At 35.7% G+C, this 24197-nt stretch overlaps 1 protein-coding gene across 3 annotated transcripts in view; it reads right to left on the bottom strand.

The window, feature by feature from the left end:
• The window catches only part of Cop1 (COP1 E3 ubiquitin ligase), a 130562-nt gene that overhangs the window by 85413 nt on the left and 20952 nt on the right, over window positions 1–24197 (bottom strand). For all 3 annotated transcript variants that reach the window (XR_004123024.1, XM_031386507.1, XM_031386517.1), the window contains exons 6-8: window positions 23983–24051; window positions 8323–8382; window positions 6964–7040 (exon numbers count right to left, since the gene is read on the bottom strand). Coding sequence is in view for 2 of the 3 variants with exons in the window: in XM_031386507.1 (XP_031242367.1) it covers window positions 6964–7040; window positions 8323–8382; window positions 23983–24051 (206 nt within the window). In the remaining variant the exon portion in view is untranslated. The remainder of the gene's footprint in view (window positions 1–6963; window positions 7041–8322; window positions 8383–23982; window positions 24052–24197) is intronic.

Below are 24197 nucleotides of genomic sequence, written 5' to 3'. Positions count from 1 at the left end.
AATGCATGGCATAAAATAGAAGGAAGAGTTTACTTTCTGGCCTTTAAGTGTCTAGCAGACAGTCACAGGAATTCACAGATTAAGCACAGGAACCTTGAGAAAAGACAAGATGTCCCTGATATGCTCTTTCCCTTTATATGACAGTGTAGCATTAGTATGCCTAAAAAAGGGACAGTGTTGTTTCTCTCTTATAGACACTTTATAGTTTTCATGTGACTAAGGCAATTTCAACATCTATTTATGTTAGGGCAAAAAAAAAAAAAAATCCTAGGCAGATGCTGAGTTTCCTCTGTAGGAGTTTTTGGGAATGCAACAATATCTGTTCCGCTTCATTAAAAGGGGTAACAGCATATCCTGGATTATATTTTAAACTCTGGGGTCTTCTCTTAATTGCACCATAGTTTCCTGGCATCACTCTCATTTTCAAGGATGAGTAGAGACAGGGTCTCTTCAAAACATGACATCATTGACCCTGTGCTGGTCTGAATAAAAATGGTCCATATAGGATCATATAGTTGAATACTTAGTCACCAAAGAACAGAATTCTTTGATAGGACTAGAAGAAATAATATATATTATTAGGAGACATGGCCTTATTAAAAAAAGTGTGTTACTGGGGCCGGAGAGATGGCTTAGCAGTTAAGAGCACTGACTGCTCTTCCAAAGGACCTGAGTTCAAATCCCAGCAACCACATGGTGGCTCACAACCATCAGTAATGAGATCTGATGCCCTATTCTGGAGTGTCTGAAGACAGCTACAGTATACTTATATACAAAAAATAAATAACTCTTAAGAAGAGAAAGGAAAAGAAAGTATGTTACTAAGAGTAGGCTTTGTGTGAAAAAGCATTTACCAGGCTCTGTCTCTAACTGGATAAGACTGTAGCTCTCACATGGGTGCAAGAGAGATGCTGCTCTACTTTCTGCCTGTCCCTACCCTCTCACCCCATCACAAGATCAGAAAAGCTGTCCTTGCCCTTTGCGGGCTGCAGCACTTGGGAGAGTGGGCCATGTACAGTAGAGCAGACCTGAGTAGCAAAGTGCTGGTGAGCTGGAGGCATGAGGACATGAGAGCAGCAGAGCTGTCCCTGCCCCTTGCCAGCTGCAGCACTGGGTGAGCTAAGGCAGTAGTGCTGGAGAGCTTGCACTGGTGGGGTGGGTGACTGTGCAGGAAGCTGGCAGGCTGTCCGACTCAGCTATTACCTAGGCCAGATCCAGGACTCTGAGTTGGCCCACCTCATCATCTACCCATCTATGAACTACTGGCTTGTATGAAGGGGCCAATACTGCAAAGCTAAAGCTGCAGGGTCTCCATGATTCAGGGCAACAACAGGATATCTGAGAGAAGTGCTAGTAAGGATCCAGTGTGGCAGAAGCCAGGGGCTACGAACCACAAAACTCAATGACTCCTCGCAATGAACATTTTGAAAGTAAAGATGTGTGGACAAAGAGATATACTGTGGGACACACTGAAGTTTCCACAACGAAATTTTTCTTTCTTTTGGGAGGAAAAGTTGCAAGGGTGGAGGGCCAGGGAGATGAGTGGGATTCTGGGGTAGAATCACAAAGAATTGAGAAAAGATTTAAAAAATAAAAATAAAAATGTAGCTCTCAGCTACTTCTCCAGCACCATGTCTGCCAGCATGTGCCTGCTGCCATGCTCCCTGCCATAATGACAACAGACTAAGCCTCTGAAACTGTAAGCCAGCCTTCAATTAAATACTTTCCTTTCTAAGAGATGCCACGGTCAGTGTTTCTTCACAGCAATAGAACACCAACTAATATTAAAATTGATCCATTCTTTCTATTCTTCAAACACATGGAACTTACCAATGAAGTTAGCTTTCTATAATCTGAACGTGTTCTATTTTATGTATATGAGTAAACTGTCGCTGTCTTCAGACACACCAGAAGAGGGCATTGGACCCATTACAGATGGTTGTGAGCCACCATGTGGTTGCTGGGAACTGAACTCAGGCCCTTGGAAGAGCAGTCAGTGCTCTGAACTGCTGAGCCATCTCATCTCTCCAGTCAATCTGAAAGTATTCTAAACTTGGTCCATAAGTGCTGTTTTCCATGTTTTTTTAGTAACTTCTCTAGTTTCTATCTATCCACCCATCAGAACTTGATTCACAGTAATCAAACTTTACATGATCAGAGTCCATCAGGAGACTAGATTTAGGTGATAGTATACAGATAATAGAGATGTCAGTCTATTTAATACCTTAATTCAAATTAAAATTTAATTTGTATGTTGACAAAAAGATTCAGAAAGATAAGAAAAATACACAGACTTTTTTTTTTTTTTTTTTTTTTTTGGTTTTCCGAGACAGGGTTTTCTCTGTGTAGCCCTGGCTGTCCTGGAACTCACTCTGTAGACCAGGCTGGCTGGTCTCGAACTCAGAAAACCCCTGCCTCTGCCTCCCAAGTGCTGGGATTAAAGGTATGCGCCACCACAGCCCAAATACACAGACTTTTAGGTTCTTGAACTACTAGACAGGACTAAAGGACATTAAATTATATTCACATTATCCTCATGTAAACAAAAAGTAGTTATGTTTTAGAGAATACAAGCTCCCTAAGATGGAAAAGTGACATAACAATTCTGTATGTAGTATTGAACCTGAAGACACTCTAAAACTGGTTTTATCTTGTGTTTACTTAAACAGCAAAGATCAATATCCAGGTCTAAAGAAGTTTATAATTAGAAACATAGAATTACAAGGAAAACCTGCTATAACAGATTTTAAAGAACAGACTTTAAAGAAAAGGCCATATATGACGGAACAAGCCTGGAATTCCAATGCTTAGGAACCTGAGACAGGAGACTTGCTGGGAGGAAAAGGTCACCCTGGGTTAGACAGTACCAGCTAAGCTTCAGAGTGCTACATACAATAAAACCTTTAAGCCCAGCAGTGGTGGCGCACGCCTTTAATCCTAGCACTTGGGAGGCAGAGGCAAGTGGATTTCTGAGTTCGTGGCCAGCCTGGTCTACAGAGTGAGTTCCAGGACAGCCAAGGCTACACAGAGAAACCCTGTCTCGAAAAACCAAAGGGGGAAAAAAAAAAACCTTTAAGCCATGGTCCCTTCAAAGCAAGTGTGATGGTTTATATTAAAACTGTAACAGTGGAGTAAGAAAAAGAAAGCAGAATTTAGCACTTTGGATGGATGCTTAAGAAGTATCTGCTTGTATTGAACATCCTAAAATAACCATTTTAAAATTAGGAAGAAATGTGACAGAATACAACTGGGCTACTTAATGCAGTTATTTCATCCTTATAATCATTCCTGACACTGCTAAAATGTGGGGTCAGCTGCTCAATACATGGACATGTAGCAAACATTTCTCAAAGTTGTCCTCAAAAGTGACTGGCATTAATTTGTATTGATATTTAAGTGCATATAGTAAATGATCTGCATTTCTATTGTTAAAAAATAATATACAACTTTATATAAAAGAAACAATATTTAGATACCTTTACCCATTCCTCCATCTGAACACACTTTAAAAACTTCAACACTGAATATTTGAGATACTTTCAAACTAATCTGTAATCTTAGATATTACATGTTACAAATAATGTGTATATATTTTGTAAAGTATTGTGCTTATCATCCCACCTCCAGACCTGATTTTCAGTCTTTGGGAGCTCTATCATATAAGATAAATTATACTAGAATATAAGGATTCAAAATCCTGTTTTTCAAACAGGGGTCTAGCCTGTCAACCAACAAGGACTGAAATAATGACTCTTCACAACTCCAGATTTTGGAATTTTAATACACCATGACAACGTTAATAGCAAAAATCAAAAAGCACTTTATAAGGCCAGGAAGACAGCGGCTCAAGAAAAAGAGTTCGTTCAGGTATAAGGATGAGTTTGAATTCCCAGAATCCACATAAAAAGCCATATATGGCCACATACACCTGTGTTCCCAGTAACTGGAAAGCTGCAGAAAAATGATGGCACACTCCAGACTCAGTGAAGATGTGACTCAAAAGAATTAGGTCGAGCCGGGCAGTGGTGGCACACGCCTTTAAACCCAGCACTTGGGAGGCAGAGGCAGGTGGATTTCTGAGTTCGAGGCCAGCCTGGTCTACAGAGTGAGTTCCAGGACAGCCAGAGCTATACAGAGAAACCCTGTCTTGAAAAACTAAAAAGAAAAAAAAAAGTGACAAGTGATTTGAGCATGACACCTGTGATGGTTTGTATATGCTTGGGCCAGGGAGTGGCCTTGTTGGAGTATGGGTGTCACTGTGGGAGTGGGCTTTAATAACCTCAATCCTAGCTGCTTAGAAGTCAATCTTTTCCTACCAGCCTTCAGATAAGAATGTAGAACTCTCAGCTCCTCCTGCACCATGCCTGCCTGAACACAGTCATGCTCCCACCTTGATGATAATGGACTGAACCTCTGAACCTGCAAACCATCCCCAATTAAATGTTGTCTTTATAAGTGTTGCCTTGGTCATGGTGTCTGTTCACAGAAGTAAAACCCTAACTAAGACAGCACCTAATATCCTGCTCTTACCTCTATGCATGGCACTCTCAGCTGTGCACATATATCTACATCACATACATACACACACACACATATTTTATAAAAATTCTGAAATAACTATAAATAATATACATTGTCATCTCAGAGCAGAGTTTTAATACATTAAAATTTTTGGAGTCAAAATTCTACTCATTCTGTACTTTAAGCAAAATGATTAATTTACTAAGACAAATTATTTCCCATCCCAAGACAGCATAATTATGGGAACAGAGTCTGGAGTTTTGCCATATTCATAACTATATCATAGTGTCTTCACTGTGTTTTATGCCTAGCTGATAAAATCCAAATCTGGGATAAATGACTTAAAGTAAACTCTTCAATTATTCTAGAGAAAGAAAATTAAAGCTTTAAGAACAATTTTAATAACTTGTACTTTTAATACCTATCAATGTTATTAATGATGAATAATAAACAGGTAATGAAAAAATATTCTCTACCCTCATTTACAATTCAGTGTCTTCTCATGCCTATGACATTAATTCAACCTCCTTCCAAGGCATAAGGTAAAGTAATTCATCTCTAGTGCTCGCTATTAAAAGCACCTGGTCAGTCTTTAATCTCTATCCAAGTAACCAGTAAACAACATTAAAATACAGCAAGTGAATGTGTTAGATTCCCAAGCCCACTCTAACTGAGATTCTTGTTCATGGGTTGCCCCTTCATTCTGTTTCCTTGTTGCTTTGTTTTGGACATTTTGTTTTGTTTGGTGAGACACAGGGTCTCACCACGCAGACCTCCATGACTGACTCTGAGCACAGAGACACATCTACCTCTGCCTCTTCAGCAGTGGGAATAAAGATGTGTGTCACCAGGCCTAGTTAATGCTAATTACTACCTTCCCCACTGTCACCAACAAAATCATAACCCAGCTCTAACTCTTATTTCATAAGTTTTCTAACTTTTCTTCCTGCTTCCAATGCTTTCTGCTAAACTAAGTGACATGAAATTGGGAATAGATTACCAGTTTATTATTGAAATGTTTGTAATAATGAACAATTTCTCCATATTCAGTCACAACAAACAAACAAACAAAACCAAACAAAAAAACCTCAAAGAACAACAACAAAAAAACCCCAGCCCTGTTATCAAGAACACCAAACATAAGAAAGTGAGTGATGGGCTTAAAGATAACAGATCTCATCTTTAGGATTGTTTTTTAAAAGAATTAAGAAACAGGTGAATTACTAGCTTAGCTGGCTGTTGTTTGTATTTGAACATTTTAAGCATAAAATGTCAAAGTCCAAAATTTAGATAGCACTTACTTAATGAAATAAATTTGATAGCTAAAAGTATCACATTTGTTTCTTGTAGTAAATAGTCAAATAAAGCTATTTCTAAAAATCTAAGGAGATGATTGGGGTAAGAGATATATAATTATTCTACACATAACATAATCCCTGCAGTAATGATGGCAGGATTTAATAATTTATAGGATGAAGTTTAATTATTTTTGATTTTTGGAAGCAAGGTCTCATGTAACTTAGGTTGGCCTTAAGCTGGTTTTGTAACCAAGGATGATTCTGAACCCCTAATCCTCAAGCTTCCATCTCCCAAGCTAGGAGGAATACAAGGTTAGGCATGGTAGCGTGTGTTCAAAATTCCACTTGCTTTCAATGCTGAGATGAAAGGACTGTGAGTCTGAAACTAGTCTGGGCAATGTAGGAAGGCCTTAGCCCCTCTATGCACCAGCACACTCACCCACACCACCAAGAAAAAGGCTATACAAGCTTTAGAGGTACACACCTTGTACAACTAGTACGCTAGCACTTGGGAAGCAAGCTGAACTGTAGCAGAAAGATTGTAAATTCAAGGCCAGTCCAGGACAGATAATGAGAAAGAAAAAGACAGACAGACAAAGAGCAAACTAGAAAGGCTTAAACTAGCATGTCTTTCTAATGCTTTCATTTTTAAAGCTGAGAAAAGTAACCAACCACCAAAATTATAGTGAGTTGGAATAAAAAAGATTTAAATTTTTATTTCATTATCATTTCAAGACAGGGTCTTTGCCTGGAACTTGCTATGTAGACAGACTTGTCTCAGACTCAGAGAGATCATCCTGCATTTGCCTCTTGAGTGTTGAAATTTTAAAGACGTGCTAATACCAAGGTTTTTTATCTTATTTTTCTTAATATTACCGTTTATGTTTCCATATTTTGATTTAAGATCTGACATTAATTTAAAAGACATCAAAAAATTCAAACTTTTAATCCATGTGTAAATTTAAAACACTGCAGCATCTACTCACTAAGTTAACACAAAGGATCAAAAAAAAAAAAAAAAAGGCTCTTTGCATCTATTTCTCAGTGTGTCACATCAGTCTTCATTAACAAGGTTCCTGAGAACTACAGCACCATAAACACCTAATACAAAATCCCAAGCAATTACTGCTGTAAAGCTTTGTACCTGTGTGATGGAGAAGGAGCTTCAAACTGAGGCACTGTGCTATCTTCACTGACGGGAGAGTACAAGCCACTCATTTCCTGAAATTGTAATTATATGAGTTATTGTACATATTCCAAACATCAGATGTATAAATCAAACAGGCATATGGCATTATATTGTTGTAGCCACAGCATTTTATCAGTCCCTTTTTGACTTCAAAAGAAAACTTCTCAAGGATTCCTTTCAGTAGAGTACAAAAATAAAGTTAATCTGAAATTAAGAAGGAAGTCTTGCCTAGTGTTAAAAAACTAATTCCCAATAAATACTGTTCTAACTAAAGAAAGCATCAAATGAAGAAAAGGCCAAAAGGAAGTATATCAAAGAAGACACACTGTATTTTTTACACAGTGAGCTATTCATACAAGTGATGATCTATTAGAGGACATTAGGATAAATAAGATGAGATGGTGACTGGACTACAACAGTCAAATCTCCAAATTAATTGTCAAAAACTGGGAATTTGTCTGTCACTCTCTAGGAGTAATCTACAAGTAATAAAAAAAAGTAGCGTTCTTGAATAAAATACTGACTTTGTCTAACAATGACATAAATTCTAATTTTTACTCATTAATCTAAAGGGGCTAATCAAACATGATCATATAAATTATGCCTCTGAATCTTACGACTGGTCTTTTTATGTGGAATGTTCTCATTAATGGAAAAATAGCAAATTTGAAAATGCAATAATACACAAAATCAGGTAAAATTACTTCGGCCTTAGCTCAAAAATAGCCAAACAGGTAATATAAATATAATAAATTAGTAATATTATAAGGGATACTGAGTTCCTATTAAATACTATACTATTCATTATCCTTTGCTTTTTTTTTTATGTCAGCAAAAGAAAATCACATGTATAAATACTAAGCACACTAAATTCAAATTTAGCCAGATGTAGTGGTCTCATCTCATAATGGCCTATGAATCTCCAAATGAATTTCTGTAAGTAATCTGGATTTTATTATGAAGTTCAGCAACAGTACAAATGTCTTTATATCATTTTCAATTAATATTAGCATACATTAATATATACAGTAGATTGAAAAAAATAAATTTAATAAAAGATGAAATGATGAATCATTTTAAGGGAATAATGAAGGATTAGTAGTAAATTATTTAAATTAATTGGATTACAAAAAGAAAATTAGGCCAAATTTTGTTCCATTTAATCAAAAATTACTGCAATAAACGTCAATATAAATTTAGATTACAATTTATCTTGAAAAAAGCATTCAAACTTTTAGTCTCCCTGCACAACTGAACTGTTAATTAAAAATAAAGTAAAACTATGAAAAATGTGAGAATTTCTTGATTTCTTACTTCCACTCTTTTAATATCCTCTTCCAGAACACTTAGTTCCTTCTGGATCTGTTCCAACTGCTGTAGATTAAAGAAAAGGAGAGAAGAAAACATTCTAATCTAAACCACATTGTCAACACCATGGAAAAAATTAACCTTACATTTGGCTTAAGGAAAAAAAAAGAAAAAAAATAGGCCTACTAAACTGACCCTTAATGGCAAAAGAAGACTGAAAGAGAAGAAAATTGTAGAAGTAAATGCAAATGTTGACATTCAAATGTAGATAATACTTTTGATGGGAACAGACTGATTTTAAAATATAATGAACAATGCCAATAAAGTGACTTAAAAATATAAGATATACAAAAAGTTTTCATATCTCATTTAATTTAAAAAAGAGTCACACATTCTAACCCACTTCAGTACTCTGACAGTGGCTGAAATCAACTCCAAAGCAACTATGGATTATGCACTGTAATAGTTACATATCATGATTTTTAAAAACATTTAAGTATCTTGGCTTTTCATAATGTTCCCATTGCATCACAGCTATTTTCATGTCAATAAAATGTAAGCATTTCAATCATAGGATAATATTCAATTATATATTGAAACATTTCTTTCTTACCAGAGATTTAAGATGTTAACAACTATCATAAGCCTAGGACATACAAGTGTATCAAATATTACAATTTTCCTTGTATTATAAGGTTATTTTATTTTTTATTAAGAGATGAGTAATGTTGGGGATTGGTCTGGTGCTGCATATAGAAATGCTAAATTCTGAATGCCAAGGTCTGGTTGCAGATTCTCATGTACACCAGCCTCTGTTGTATAAATCTTGCTCCCCCAATGTAAAGCTATTGGTTAAATAAAAGTGGCTAAAGCCAATTACTGGGGTGAATACAGATAGATAGATTTTCAGCTACTAGGCGGAGAGTCCTAATAGGGACCACAAGGTGAGAAAGAAGAAGAACGAGAGAGACAGAAAGAGAAGGAGAAAGAAGACAGGAGAACAGGAGACCTCCATTAGACGTAATGGACCAGGAACACTTAGCTGAGAGAAATGTCTCCCCACCCTCCAGGACAGACTGATGGAGCAGAAATAACCTAGGCAAGACTCAAACAGCTAGTATTCAGGGAGCTCAGCTGGGAATTCACCAGTCTATCATACAGAAAAATAGATTAGGGGTAATTCACCCAGTAATTGTGCTAAAGCTGATTTAAAAATCCACAGGATTCTGCTTCGACTATTGGGGAACTAGACAGATTATAATAACAACTAATAGAGTTATTAAATACTATTTACAGGTTAAAATAGAAATTATTTAACAGAAATAGCTATAAAAATTTCATTATACACTAACCTGCTTTCCAGAAACTCTATACTACCCCAAGCAATCATAACTGGCTGTTTTACTTTAAAATAATATATACTAAATATATACTAAGCAATTTTAAAATATAAAACAGTAACAAATAATTGTGTAATACTGATTGCCAGATTTGAAGCAAATCCTATGTCTATAAGAAAATGAGGCACAGAAAGGCTAGGTATTTTGTTCAAGACCTTTCAATTGGTGTGCAGAAAAGCTGGAATGAGAGCCAAAGCAGACTTCTTGCTCTGAGAAACAACCTATCAACCACTCTAACACCACCTCAAGAAATAGGACCTTAGGATTTAATTCTCTAATTCCAGGTACAAGAGAGCATTTAAAGGTTTGTTAGCATTGGTATTGTCTACAACAGCAAAATAAGCACCGTGAAGGCTATCTAACTGATAAACTTATTAATCCAAATATTTATTATCGCCTTAGTACTTTTCTTAGGCATGGAGAACAGTGCAATGGAGGTAATGTTTGTTCAAACACAGGATCTAAGTGAAATCAGATCTTAAGTCAAAGATGCAGTCTTAAAGTACTTACAGAATTTTACAATAGGTAAAGACAATAAAGACAAATACTAAGGCCATGAGGAAAAGAAATAATAAAAAGAATCCATGGTAATGAATGTAACACCCAACATCAATTTAATCAGAAACAATGAACCAAAGAGTGGACCTTAGAAAAGCTAACATTGTAGAGGCAGGGAAAGTAAGACACTTAGTAACAGAAAGAAGAAAAAAAAGCCAAATTTAGTCACCAAATCAAACAGAAGTCCAAAACTGTTTTAGAAATAAGTAAGTCAGCTGGGCGGTGGTGGCTCACGCCTTTAATCCCAGCACTTGGGAGGCAGAGGCAGGCGGATTTCTGAGTTCGAGGCCAGCCTGGTCTACAGAGTGAGTTCCAGGACAGCCAGGGCTACACAGAGAAACCCTGTCTCAAAAATACAAAAAAAAAAAAGAAGTAAGTAAGTTTCTGAAGGTGAACATGCTATCACGTAAGTAAAAACCAGGCAAACTTGAGTGATAAAATTCAATCAAATTTGACTGAATACAATTGTGTAATTTGAAGCTACTAAAATTAATTTATTGAATGATTATTCCTAAGACATAAGTAGCAAGCACTCTCTGAACAGTGTTAAAAAAAAATCAATGAAAATATATTTAAACATTTTTTAAAAAAGTCTCAGAATCATAAAAACCAAGTTTGAAAGTGAACACTTCTCTATTACTGACAGTTTTTATAACAGGTAAGAAGCTTTTGTGCTTACTTCTTGAACTTTTACTACTGGTTTGATAATGTGAATATATGTGAATATTAAGCTCATTATGTGAATTCAACTTTATAGCAATATCACTTAGAATAAAAATATACATAAGTCATCTAAAATAAACAAAAGAATAATCTATTGGACTCAGAAAAAGCTGATAATCAAAAGAAAATAGCACAGCTCAATGTATACTAACTCTAAAAAAGAAACTACCAAGAGCAAAATACTTAACCAAAGTATAAGGAAACACTTACTGTTCCACAAATAAGACACATACTTAATAACTAATGACAGGCTTGATATTAAGTCATCATTCAGCATTCCCAGAGGAGTTATTTAAAAAAGCAAACAAACAAACAAAAGAATAAATAAAGAAGTAAATGAACAAATAGGGAAAACAAGACAGGTTATTTAAAAGCAAATGTAAATGAAAGGCAATACACACTATAAAGTAAGGTGAGACACAAACTGTTAGGGCCAGAGAGGAAGCTCAGTGATTGACTGCAATGTTCAGATTCCTAGAACCTACTTAAATGAAAGGCACACATGGCAGATTTGCTACAATCCCAGCATGGAGGAGGTAGATCCAGGGAGAATCCCCTGAGCAAGCTGGCTAGGGAACTGATTTTGTGACCTCAGTTTCATGTCAGAGACCCTACCCCAATATATAACATAGAGAACAACTGAAGACACCTAACACCATCATCTGACTCCTAATATGTACAAACACACACACACACACACACACACACACACACACGAACTTACATACTAGTGTGTACATGCATATTCATAAAGAAAGACAAATTACTATAAATTTAGTGCAATCACTGGGGATCGGGGGAGGAAGAAAGAAACGAATTCAAATAGGCAAGTACAGGCCAATAATCCCAATATTTGGGAGACAGAAGCTAGGAGAATCAGGAGGTTAAGGTCAACCTTGGCTTGTTGAAGGCCAACTTGAACTACGTAAAATCTACAGGTTAAAAACAACTTACTTCTCCCCGCAAAAAAAAAGTACAGATAAATCAAAAGAGGAATTTTGAAATTTATGGTCAAGAAAGCATATGGAGAAAACTATATTAAGGACTATGAGACGGTTCAGTCAGGAAAAGCACTTAACAAAAATGCTCAGCTCTATTTCTGGACCCACAGTGGAAGGAGAGACAGCCCTGGACAGCCTTCTGAACTTCACACCCATGAAAGCGCTCGTGTGATAGCCGGCAACGCACAACTGGAATAGGAAGTAGTGGGGTTTTGTTTTGTTTTGTGTTGGTTTGGTTTGGTTTTTGGTTTTTTGAGACAGGGTTTCTCTATGTAGCCCTGGCTGTCCTCGAACTCAGAAATCTACCTGCCTCTGCCTCCCAAGTGCTGGGATTAAAGGTGTGCATTAATAAGCAAAAAATTCAAAAAGGATTAACACAAACCAACAGGTAAAAGGCATATATACCTGGTAGTTTTTAGTAGATCTACCTTAGGTCTAAACAACAAAGACAAAGTGTATTTTTAAAAACTGCATGCTATAGGTGTGGTGGCCCATGATTACAAGCCAGCACTGAGGAAGCTGAGGCAGCTGAGCTAACCTGCTTAGCCTACTTGACAAGTTCTAGGTCATCTGATATGCAATTGTCATCTGACTTCCAGACAGAGGCACAAATGTGCACCTGCATGCACACAAAAGCAGTGTGCTATATGTATATACAGTCAGTGATAAAATCACCTCAAACACAGTGCTTCAGAAATCAATAGAGCAGAATCACAAAGACACAGTAGAGAAGTAAACTACACACATTTCCAAGTTTACACTGCACTATACTTGCTATTTCAGAATTCACAATCTACCAGATAGTAAATATTTATGTAAAGAAATTAAATCATTTTCAAGGAACATACCTAGCAAAGAAGGCAAAAAAAAAAAAAATCTATAATGAAAAGCTATGAAATACTGAAGAAGAAAACTGAATGAAATACTAGAAGGTATAAACATCTCTCACATTCAAGGAACAGCAAAATTAGTATTGTAAACATGGTAGCATCACTAAACAAAATTCAGATTCAATGTAAGAGCTAATAAAATTCTAATGATACTTCCACAGAAATAAAGAACAAAACCTAAAATTCCAAATAGCTAATGCAATCCTGACCTAAAAGAACAAGCTAGGGATATCATAATACATATTTCAAATTAATAATAGTGCCACAATGAAGAAAACAAAATGTTTATCACACAAAACTAAGCAAGACTAGAACAGAGGACCCAAAAATAATTCATGTAACTACATCCACAGAATCCAACAATGGCACCAAAACACATCTTAGGGGAAAACAGACTGGCTAGCAAATGATGTTACGAAACTGCGTATCTGCATATAAAAGAATTAAGTAAATTTCCACCATTTACCCAGGATTTAAAAAAAAAAAAAAAAAAAGAGGAAAAACAAAATCAAGTTCAAATGGACCAAATACCTAACTGTAAGGAGAAAACATAGGAAACAAAGAAACAGGACCAACAAGAACTGTCTGGCGCTCCAACAGCAAGAAATCAACAAGCAAAACTGAAACAAGTTAAAAAGATTCTGTACAAAATAAGGTGTGCCTGAGGTGCAGAAAGGTAAGCAGCAGCCGGGAGGGCTCAGTAGCAGATCTCCTGCCTAGAACGCATAACCCAAGTTTAATCTGCAGTACCAAAACAGTCTCTGAGCGGAAGTAAGGGAAAGTAATAAAGGAGTTATCCCAAGCAGAGACGACCACAGCACATCACCTATATGATGAGATGTTACAATAAAATCTATCATAGTGCAAATAATATATGCAATTATAGTATAGAGTACAAACCTGAGATCCCAGTAATGTAAAGGCTGGGGCAGAAAGATTGAGAATTCAAGGCCGGCCTGAGCTATGTAGTTAGCTTGAGGCTAGCCAAAGGCTACACAGCAAGACCTTCTCTCAAAAAAGAATTAAAATGAAAAATTAAAAAATAAAAATCACAATACGCCCAGGATCAGAGGTGAGGAGGACACAACATCTGTCCCAACACCAGGAGTAACTAGGACCAGTGGGACCAGGCACACAGGAACTCCTCCAGCCCAGTGGCTCAGATTCCCTCCGGTCTTTCTGGGCTGGTGCCCTGAGCAGACCTTAAGCACCAACTCTGCAGCCAGTCCCAAAACACCCAGAAGAAGCTCCACTCTCAGGTACTCTAACAAGCCCAGGGTCACAGGATCCAAGAATCACAGGATCACAGAGACAGCTTAATTCTGAGGAGTTCTGACACCACCAGGATGACAGGAACGACAGGCTCCAGTCAGATTTAGCAAGGGCAGATAACACCAGAGATAACCAGGTGGTTCGGAGCAAGCGTAAGAATATAAGCAACACAAACCAAGGTTACTTGACATCATCAGAACCCAATACTCCCACCATAGCAAGTCCTGGACCCACCATCACACCGGAAAAGCAAGATTCATATCTAAAATCACTTCTCATGATGATGATACAGGACTTAAAGAACTACAGGAAAACACAATCAAACAGGTGAAGGAAATGAGCAAAACCATCCAGAATCTAAAAATGGAAATAGAAACAATAAAGAAATCAGAAAGAGAAACAACCCTGGAGATAGAAAACGTAGGAAAGAAATCAGGAGCCAATAGATGCAAGCATCACCAACAGAATACAAGAGATAGAAGAGAGAATCTCAGGGGCAGAAGACACCATAGAAAACATTGATTGACACAACAGTCTCCTAACCCAGAACATACAGGAAATCCAGGATGCAATGAGAAGACCAAACCTAAGAGTAATAGGTATAGAAGAGAGTAAAGACTCCCAAGGTAATGGGCCAGTAAATATCTTCAACAAAATTATAGAAGAAAACTTCCAGAGGCAGGATCTCTGAGTTTGAGGTCAGCCTGGTCTACAGAGTGAGTTCCAGGACAGCCAGGGATACAGAGAGAAACCCTGTCTCAAAACAAAAAGAAAAAGAAAAAGAGAAGACAAAAAAAACCTTCCCTAACCTAAAGAAAGAGATGCCCATGAACATACAAGAAGCCTACAGAACTCCAAATAGACTGGACCAGAAAAGAAATTCCTCCTGTCACATAATAATAAAAACACTAAATGCACTAAACAAAGAAAGAATTTTAAAAGCAGTAAGGGGAAAAGGTCAAGAAACATATAAAGCAGGCCTATCAGAATTACGCCAGACTTCTCACCAGAGACTATGAAAGCTAGAAGATCCTGGGCAGATGTCATACAGACCCTAAGAGAACACAAATGCCAGCTCAGGCTACTATACCCAGCAAAACTCTCAATTACCATAGATGAAGAAAACAAGATATTCCATGACAAAACGAAATTTACACAATATCTTCCCACAAATCCAGCCCTATAAAGAGTAATAGATGGAAAACATCAACATAAGGAGCAAAACTACACCCTTGAAGAAGCAAGAAAGTAATCTTTCAACAAATCCACACAACCTAATTCCACCTCTTACAACAAAAACAACAGGAAGTAACAATTACTTTTTCTTAATATCTTAATATGAAAATTAATATTACCAATATATCCTAATCAATTGAAATCCACAAGTATGAGGAATTAGAAATTTGTTGACTGTCATCCAGTGGTCTCTCTAATTTGGTAATTGGAGAAATAGGTCCAATATTGTACAGTCCATATACACTTTCAGCTTGTTTGTTCAGCTTGACAGTGTCTTGCTTGGTACAACATAATGGTATTGAAACCTTGGTTCTCCTATCTCAGCCTCTCTATTAGTAGTATTGTTTATTTCATGTTTTTACACTATAATGTGGTTTTCAGAACAGCTTACATATTTCAAAAGTATTTATATAACCCAAAAGAAACATAGACAATTAAATTGGGAGGTGGCTTGTAAGAGAACAACAAAGAGATTGAATGCTTTGCTTGATGTTTATTAACTACTGTATCATGTTTGAAGAAGAGGACTTTATGAGTTACTCTGTCTCTGAGATGAATGCTTCTCCAAATTATCATAGCCAATGAACCAGATTCTTACCCTCACCTAATGTCTGTGCCACCCTCCAAGCAGAACCATTGTTCATTGAAACAGTTGGTGAATGACTTTATGGATAGACCATTTCTTAAATGAATGTAACTTGTTCTCTGTGGGCTGAGAATAAAGTCACTCACTTAAGGCCAATAGCTTTGACCATAGCAGGAGGTCTGTATCCAAAAATCGTGCCTACAATTCATTACTTGATGCAGCAGAACTGTCAACTCTCAGCTTAGCTACGATGGAAGCAAAATCCTTTGGTGAGGTAGGGTCATTGAAGTACAACCTTATTACAATGGAATTCAATGTCTAAAAATTGTTCTTATTTTGGGCTTGTACCACAGTAAGAGCCAAGACTTTAAACTCTACTAAATATAAAACAGACAAACAAACAAACAAAAAGACTTTATGTATTTATGTTCATTTAAAAAAATACTGGCAGTGATGTATTATTTTAAAATACACAGTTAATATGTTTGGAGTTATTTAAAATTTATATTGAGAAAAACATGTATTTTCAGTATTGCTGGAGAAAAGCATCTACATAAGAGTATTAAATTGTTGTTTTATATCAAACAACTTTTATAATATTTTTATTGTTATATTTTATAAATTTTAAAGAATATGACAAGAAAGATATTGTAGGTATTAAAGTGGGGGGTCTCTGGAAGGAGTTGGAGTACAAAAGGGAAACAAGCATGTGATTTAATTTTATTTACTTAAAATACGTTTTTAAATGTTAACAAATTCAGATAAATTAAAATCATGTAATTTTTCTCATCATAATGCAATAAAAGTTAAAAAATAAATAAATAAATAAAAGTCACAGTGTTTTGTTATGGTAAATGAAACCAGCAAATGACTATAGGAAAAAATGAAATCCATCTTCATAATCAACGTTTTTATCTAATTAATCAACTGTTTAAAACAGTTCCATATAAAGTGCAGTTCAAAACCATTTGATGTAGCTAAAACAAAAAGAAGAAAGTATGACCATAACCCCTGCATGCCAGTCTACATACAAAGCACATCCAGAGCAGTACATAAGAAACAAACAAAAAGCCAAGTAGCAAGGGAGTGATAATAAAGAACAGAAAAGTAAACAGAAAACAGAACACAGGATAAAAAGCCAAAAGTTAATTCTTAGAACAAAATTTATAAAACTGATATATCCCTGTAAAGAACTGGTCAAGAATAAAAAATAAAAAAAACAACTATACTAGTATAGAGATAGTATCAGAAAAAAAAGAGGTCACCAAGTTTTGACAATAAAAAAATTAAAACAAACTTCCACGAAAAGCTCCTGGTAGACAATTTCTCAGAAAAGTATAACATAAGCATCCAACAAAAGTCTGAATCAGCATGTAACTATTTAACTGGATCAATAATCTAAAATCTTTTGAAAACAAATCATAGTATATGGTTTTTCTAGCTAGATTTCTAAATATTCAAAAAAAGGCATATAACATAGATGTACAAATTCTGACCCACAAACAAAAGAAAACCAGAAGAATGTATATTTCCCAAGTCATTTGTCAAAGTTCACAATCTTAACAGCACTGCACAAGATCTGTGTAAGAAAAACACAACTTCACTTTCACCCATGAACATAGACACAAAAATATTTTCACAAACTAGGCATGGTGGCCCACACCTTTATTCCTAACACGAGAAAGGCAAATCCAGGCAGATCTCTATGAGTCTAAGGCCAGCTGGTATACAAAGTGAGTTCCAGGCCAGCCATGGCTACACAGAGAAACTCTGTCTCAAATAGGAAAAAAATAGAAAAAAGAGAAAAATTTTAAATAAAGCACTAACAATCAAAACCACATATGAGAGTACACACAATTACTTGGTGTGCTTTACACAAAGGGCTGATTTCAAGTAAAGAGATAAACTACCCTGGTTGGATCTCCTAGAATAAAAAACATTCTAGAAAAGACAACCCTGGGACAATCTTGATGGCTGGTCACTACAGCTCCTGACTTTCTGATGTTAAATCTAAGTTATTTATCCATATTAAAAGAAGGAAAAGGATAAATTCTATGACTACCTCAGATATACAAAACTCCTAAAGTATACTCAATCCCACTCGTAACTCAGGAAAAGAAAATCCACTTACTCAAGGGGAATAGAAATGTATTTCCTTGAATGATTAAAAACAAAACAAAAACCCTAAAAAACAAAAACAACAACAACAACAAAACCCTACAGAAAACTCCATACCTAATGGTGACACGTCGAATGATTTCACTTTGAGATCAGCATCAAGACTAGGATGCCCAGCTACCACCACTTCTATTCATCACTGTACCGGATGTCCTAGCCAGCAGAGTAAGACAAGAAAAATAAATAAAAGATATAAGGATCATAGAGAAAGACATTGAATTGTTATTGCAGATTATGATGTGTACATAGAAAACAAAAAGAATCTACAAATTAGAATTAATGAAAGTCTAACAAGGTTGCTGGTGATTAAAAAATATGTAAGTCAGATGAATTTCTATGTATCAGCAACAATAAAAAAACAAAATTAAAGACATAGATATCACCACCTATATTAGCACTGAAATCATAAAATCTAAACAGAATGTGGAAGACTGATAGCTTTTGAAAGTATCAAAAATTTTAAAAGTTTGTAAATGTTCATGGGTTCAAAGCCACAATGCTGTAAGGATATATTTCCAATTTTCTATTGAAGTCAATGTAATCCCAATAATAATTTCAGCAGGCTTAACATGGAAATGTATTAGCTGATTCAAACATGTACAAGAAAATGCAAAGAGCCATAATAATCAAAAGTTTCTTGAAGAAAAGCAGTCACTTTAGGTTCTAGTGTATAATGTGGTACTTCCCAGAGGATAGACAAATAGAGCATGGGAGCAGAAGAGAGAGCCCAGGGGCATGTACATGTATACATGGATGCTTAATGAATGATGGTGCAAAATCCAGAGGAAATTCCCATAGGGGAAAGGATGGGCTTGAATAAAGAATGTTCAGATGGCTGGGGATCCATGTAAAAAGATCTCTAAATGTCACATTATACATAAAAACCTCCAAGTAAAGCAGAGTCCCAAATGTGAAAAATAACAAAGCAAAGCTTCAAAAAACAGACAGTACAGGAAATGTTCATGACCACAGGGAAAGATTCTTCACCTAGCACAAAAGACACTGTAAGAAAAATAATTTGAATAATTTTAAGTTAGAAGCTTCTATCAAACAGCTCAAATAAGACAACAGAAAATAGTATTCCAAGTAACAGAGAACATGATCTTTGTGTAAGATTAATATGACAAAGAATATATATCAAAATAACTTAAGCCACAAAAAATGGAAAAGCTACAATGTCTTATGTAATCAGTACTTCAGACACACATACAAGGTAATCCACAGAGCCAGTGAACATAATACCAAAGTGCTCAATCTGTTAGCCATCAAGGAAATGCCCAAATTCAAATCCCAAAGAGATGGCAATGCATACTTGAAAGAAATGTTTCTAGTTTCTCAACTAGGCAATGTCACTGACAATTTCTGGCAAAATGCACTACAAACATCCATACAGGCCTGCAGAAGGACTATGCAATCCAAGGAGTACTGCTCAGTAAAACATTACAGTATTCTGTTTGTACTGTAAAGAAACCCCATGACTTACTGATTCCATCCCCACATATATATCACAAAAGTAAATATTCTAATATACACATATGGCAATATTAACATTACTTATGTACAGTCCCAACTAAAAACAACTCGAATGTCCACCAGCGATTATGTTTATGGAAATAGTATTTACTTAATTCAATGACCACTGAAACAGAATCAGTTAATGTCCTACTTGGTTTTATTGTCAACCTGACAGAAGCTAGAATCATTTGGGGAGAGGGTCTCTCAACTGAGAAAACTTCCCCATGAGACTTGCCTGTAGAAGCATTTTCTTGATTAATGATTGATGTGGCAGGCTCACAGCAGGTGGTGCTACCCCTGAGCAAGTGGTCCTGAGTCTTAGTAACAAAAAACAACCCCACCCCCACCCCCCAAAAAAACCCAAAAAACAAAAAGCAAACAAAAACCAGGCTGAGAAAACCATGAGGAACAAGCCACTAAGTGCGCTCTTCCACAGCCTCTGCTTCACTTCCTGCCATGACTTCCCTCAGTGCTGGAAGGCAACTTGACAACTTGCTAGCTGAAATAAACCCTCTCCTCCCCTAGCTGCTTTTAGTTATCCTGTTTTTTATCACAGCAGTAGAAACCAATAAGACAGTCAACTAGTCACGGATATCCATATAACCTTAACACTGAGCCACAGAAAGGAGGAGCTGACTGCACACTGTACAAGCACATTTATATAAAGCTCAAAACTAGAGATCTACAAATACTTTAGCAGCAACACATTCAAGAAAGTTACAACCATAAATATCAGCATGTTAGCAAGCAGGCAAGTAAGAAAGAAATCTGAAAGAGTACAGGCAAGCAGCTTCTGGAATCCCAGTAGCTCTTTGCTGTATAATCAAAAAAGTTATATACATGTTATTCTATTCTAAAGCATAACCTTAACTGATACAATCTTCTATGTTTTATTTCACATAAAATTGCTAAAATTAACTCATTCAAATTCCAACTGAAATAAACTAATAAAGAAGTTCTGGAATTAGCCAGTCTATTTCAAAAATAAATCAAGTAAAATACTAAGCAGTAATTCAAATACTGGTACAGATTTGAATGGATACAACTGCTTTTACCTGGAACTCAAATTTCTACCATTCTAACTATGAAGAAAAGCTAAAACATTCATCTAAGTAGTTATTAAATGCTATTGATAGGTAGACTCTAATTTTGCCACTAAAGAGCCTCTCCTCTTAGTAGTCATGTGAATTCCCTATAAAGTTTAGAACAGGGGTATGGTAAAGTGTTAAATGTTAAAATGGGGTGCCAGACCTGTGAGATGGCTCAAGAGGTAAAGGTGCAGATTATCAAGTCTAATGATCGAGTTTACCTTTGGGACACACATGGTAACTCGGAACATAGTTTCTCAAGTTGCCTTCTGACCTGTGTATGCCACCCCTTCCTAACCCAACCCCACAAAGTAAATAAAAATATATTAGTTTTTTAGACTTAAATAAATTAGCTCCTTGGTTACTTGTAATAATTAAAATTAAAATAACCAAACTCAATCATTTGTGGACACGTACTAACAAATATTTATGTACCGCTCACTACAGGCTCCAATATCCAGAAATACTTTAAATTAATAATAGTTTTTAAAATTAAACTATCTACACAAAATATATAGCACAAGAGGAAGTCAGTCAGAAGGCTATTAAGACTCACTTTAAGTCAAGCAAAAAAAGCCCCAGTACAATCCCCAAGAAGCTTAATGACAAAAACACAAAAGCAGTACACAATGCTATATGACTCAATGAAGTACCAAAGGAAGGTTACTACAAAATATTGGCTACCAGAGAAAGGACCTAAAAAACCACAAGGAAGAAGAGTTACTGTAGGGAGACGATTCTCCTTTCAACTTATCACTCCAAGTTTTATACTTTAAGACAGTTTTTTGTTCAAAATTATTTGTAGACAAATATTCCTAGACTAAATAGAACTGCTCCAAGGAAGAGGACATACTCATTTTCTGACTGATATAATAAAAAACAGTGTCTCTCTACAGAAAAAAAGACTAGCCAGATTTAGATCTCTTGAGCTTAATTTGTAACACAAATCCACTGGATGTTCCAAACTAAGCAGACCCATCTCCACACTGCCCTGGGAGGGGTTGGAGAGTCAGGGTAGATTCAGGCAATGAGGGAGCTGATGCAGCCAATGAAGTCTTTAGTCTCAACCCACTAGACTCAGGACTTTAATCGAGGTGGGGCTAAAAGTAAGGTAAAATTATCAACCCTTTCTGTTTTTTTATCACTATAAAAACTTTTAACTGTTATACTTAAAAGGACACTGGAAAAGAAGAACTCAGTAACTAATGAAAACCACATATTTACATATATAGAAAATTACCAGATATTTCACTTAACTCACATATATCCTAATATGGCTGGTTATTCATTTTATTGATTCATTTATTCATTTATTATCAAGGACTTTACAACATACCAAATAACATTTGCAAAAGCTATAAGTAAGTCTAAGTCAAAAAGAAACACGTAAGATGACTGTAACATAATTTCATGCATTCTGTTTAATGAGTAAGGTTAGTAAGAAATATGAAATTTTATCTGCTCTATAAAGAATTTCCAACAGGAGTTAGTAAGAAATATGAAATTTTATCTGCTCTATAAAGAATTTCCAACAGGAGGCAGAAGGTTCACAGTGTAAGTACACACTGCATCTAAAAAAATCCATGCATGATATATTTTCAGTCTTGTTACTCCGTATGATCCAAGGACTAAGGGCCTCTACATCATCTGGGACTTGCTAGAAATACATACAGTTGGGGTCCAAGACTCCCTTTAATAAAAACAAAACAAAACAAACAAACAAACAAACAAACTGCATTTTAACTAATCCTAAGGTGACTCCATAAGCTCAATCATTACCTTAAGTACTATGTAGGCTGGAGAGGTGGCAGGAAGAACTCTTGTCCCTCTTGCAGGGGACCTGGATTCAGTTTCCAGCACCCACATGGTGGCTCACAACATCTGTAAATTCAGTTCCAATGAGACCCATCCCCCTCTTATGACCTTTAGCACCAGGTACACTTGTCATACATTATGCAGGCAAACACTCATACACATAAAATAAAAACTTGTATTATCTTTAAAAAAGCACTACTCTATACAATAATTTAAGCAAATAAATAACTGACCATTACCTGCTCTCCCATCAAAACCACCAAGACACAAGTGAATCTAAATATGTAATAAAGATAGTGTTTCTGTCAATAAGCATACAAAATAAAATTCCACAAGTTAGGGCAGGGAAGTAAAGTCACAAATCATGCCAAGAGTATTTAACCATTCACACTATCATATTCCAAATTTTAACAAAGAGGTTAGTAAGATAAATAAACAGAAGAAAATTTGAAAATATGTAGTTTTATCACAATAAAACAGTCATTTTTATCTTTAAGTTAACAGTCTAGAACATAGTATACAGTAGATTACATATTTTTATAATTTGATTAAATAAACAAAATTTGAATAATTAAAAGCACCTTTTTAGACAGCTCCTACAAGAGATTTGAAAAACTCAGATTTCAGTTACTTTCTATATGTTGCCAAGAGCAGAGAATTATCTTCACAAATTATTTATGTATGTGAAAGAGCTGAAGAAATGTGTGTATTAAATTAGAACATTCTGGTTATATATTAGTGAATACAAAATTGTCTTTTAGATATCCTGCATGACTTAAGATATTGCAAATAGGTTTTAATTATTCTTTCCACATGCATCCCCCCACCCCAGGAACAGCTGCAACTTCTTTAAGTTTTATTTACATTTCCTGGTTTTGAGAAAAATTCTTCTATTTTCAACCCTGTATTGCTTTGAGATGAAACATTACGGTGAGCTGGCAGTCCTTGAGATTGGGATTCACGGGGCCTTAAATTGTATATGGCAGACAAGTACTCTACCACTAACAATTAAAGTAAGATCCACTGAAAACTGTGTAGTCTAGCTCCAAAAAAATATCTTGAAAATACTAAATTGAGACGGGCATGTTGGCATACACCTCTAATTCCAGCACTTAGGACACTAAGACAAGCAGATCTCTATGGATCCTAGTCTAGCTGAGGTATAATTGCAGGCATGCCAGGCCTTCATAGTAAGACTTAGCCTAAAACCCACACCAAATTACAAAAACAAACAAACAAAAACAAAAAACACAAAAACCTACTACAAAAGAACAAGAAATTAAAGCTTAAGAAAACACCAAATTAAATGTTATTAAATTAAAATACCTAAGCATGTTTTAGTCTGAAGTGCTTACATACAATAGAGAAAAAAAGGAAACTAAACATCAACATGAAATAACATACCTCTCTCTTATTTCTTCTGGCAACCTTGAGGAACTCCATAAGGATCTGTAGCTGAGCTGCATGTGATTCCTAGAAGAGAAATTTTAATTTTCCTTAACAAATACAAGTTCAAAATTTTCATTACCAACTGTATAACCAGTATTAGCAATAAATCCACTTATGTTACTGTAGTACTTCGATGTTTCCCATCTGCTAGTTAGTTGCAATTTCAAAAA

This window comes from Mastomys coucha, unplaced genomic scaffold (assembly GCF_008632895.1).
Source record: "Mastomys coucha isolate ucsf_1 unplaced genomic scaffold, UCSF_Mcou_1 pScaffold1, whole genome shotgun sequence".
Classification (NCBI taxonomy): domain Eukaryota; kingdom Metazoa; phylum Chordata; class Mammalia; order Rodentia; family Muridae; genus Mastomys; species Mastomys coucha.
Note: the sequence above shows the minus strand (reverse complement) of the source record. Positions and strands in the feature narration are given on the sequence as shown.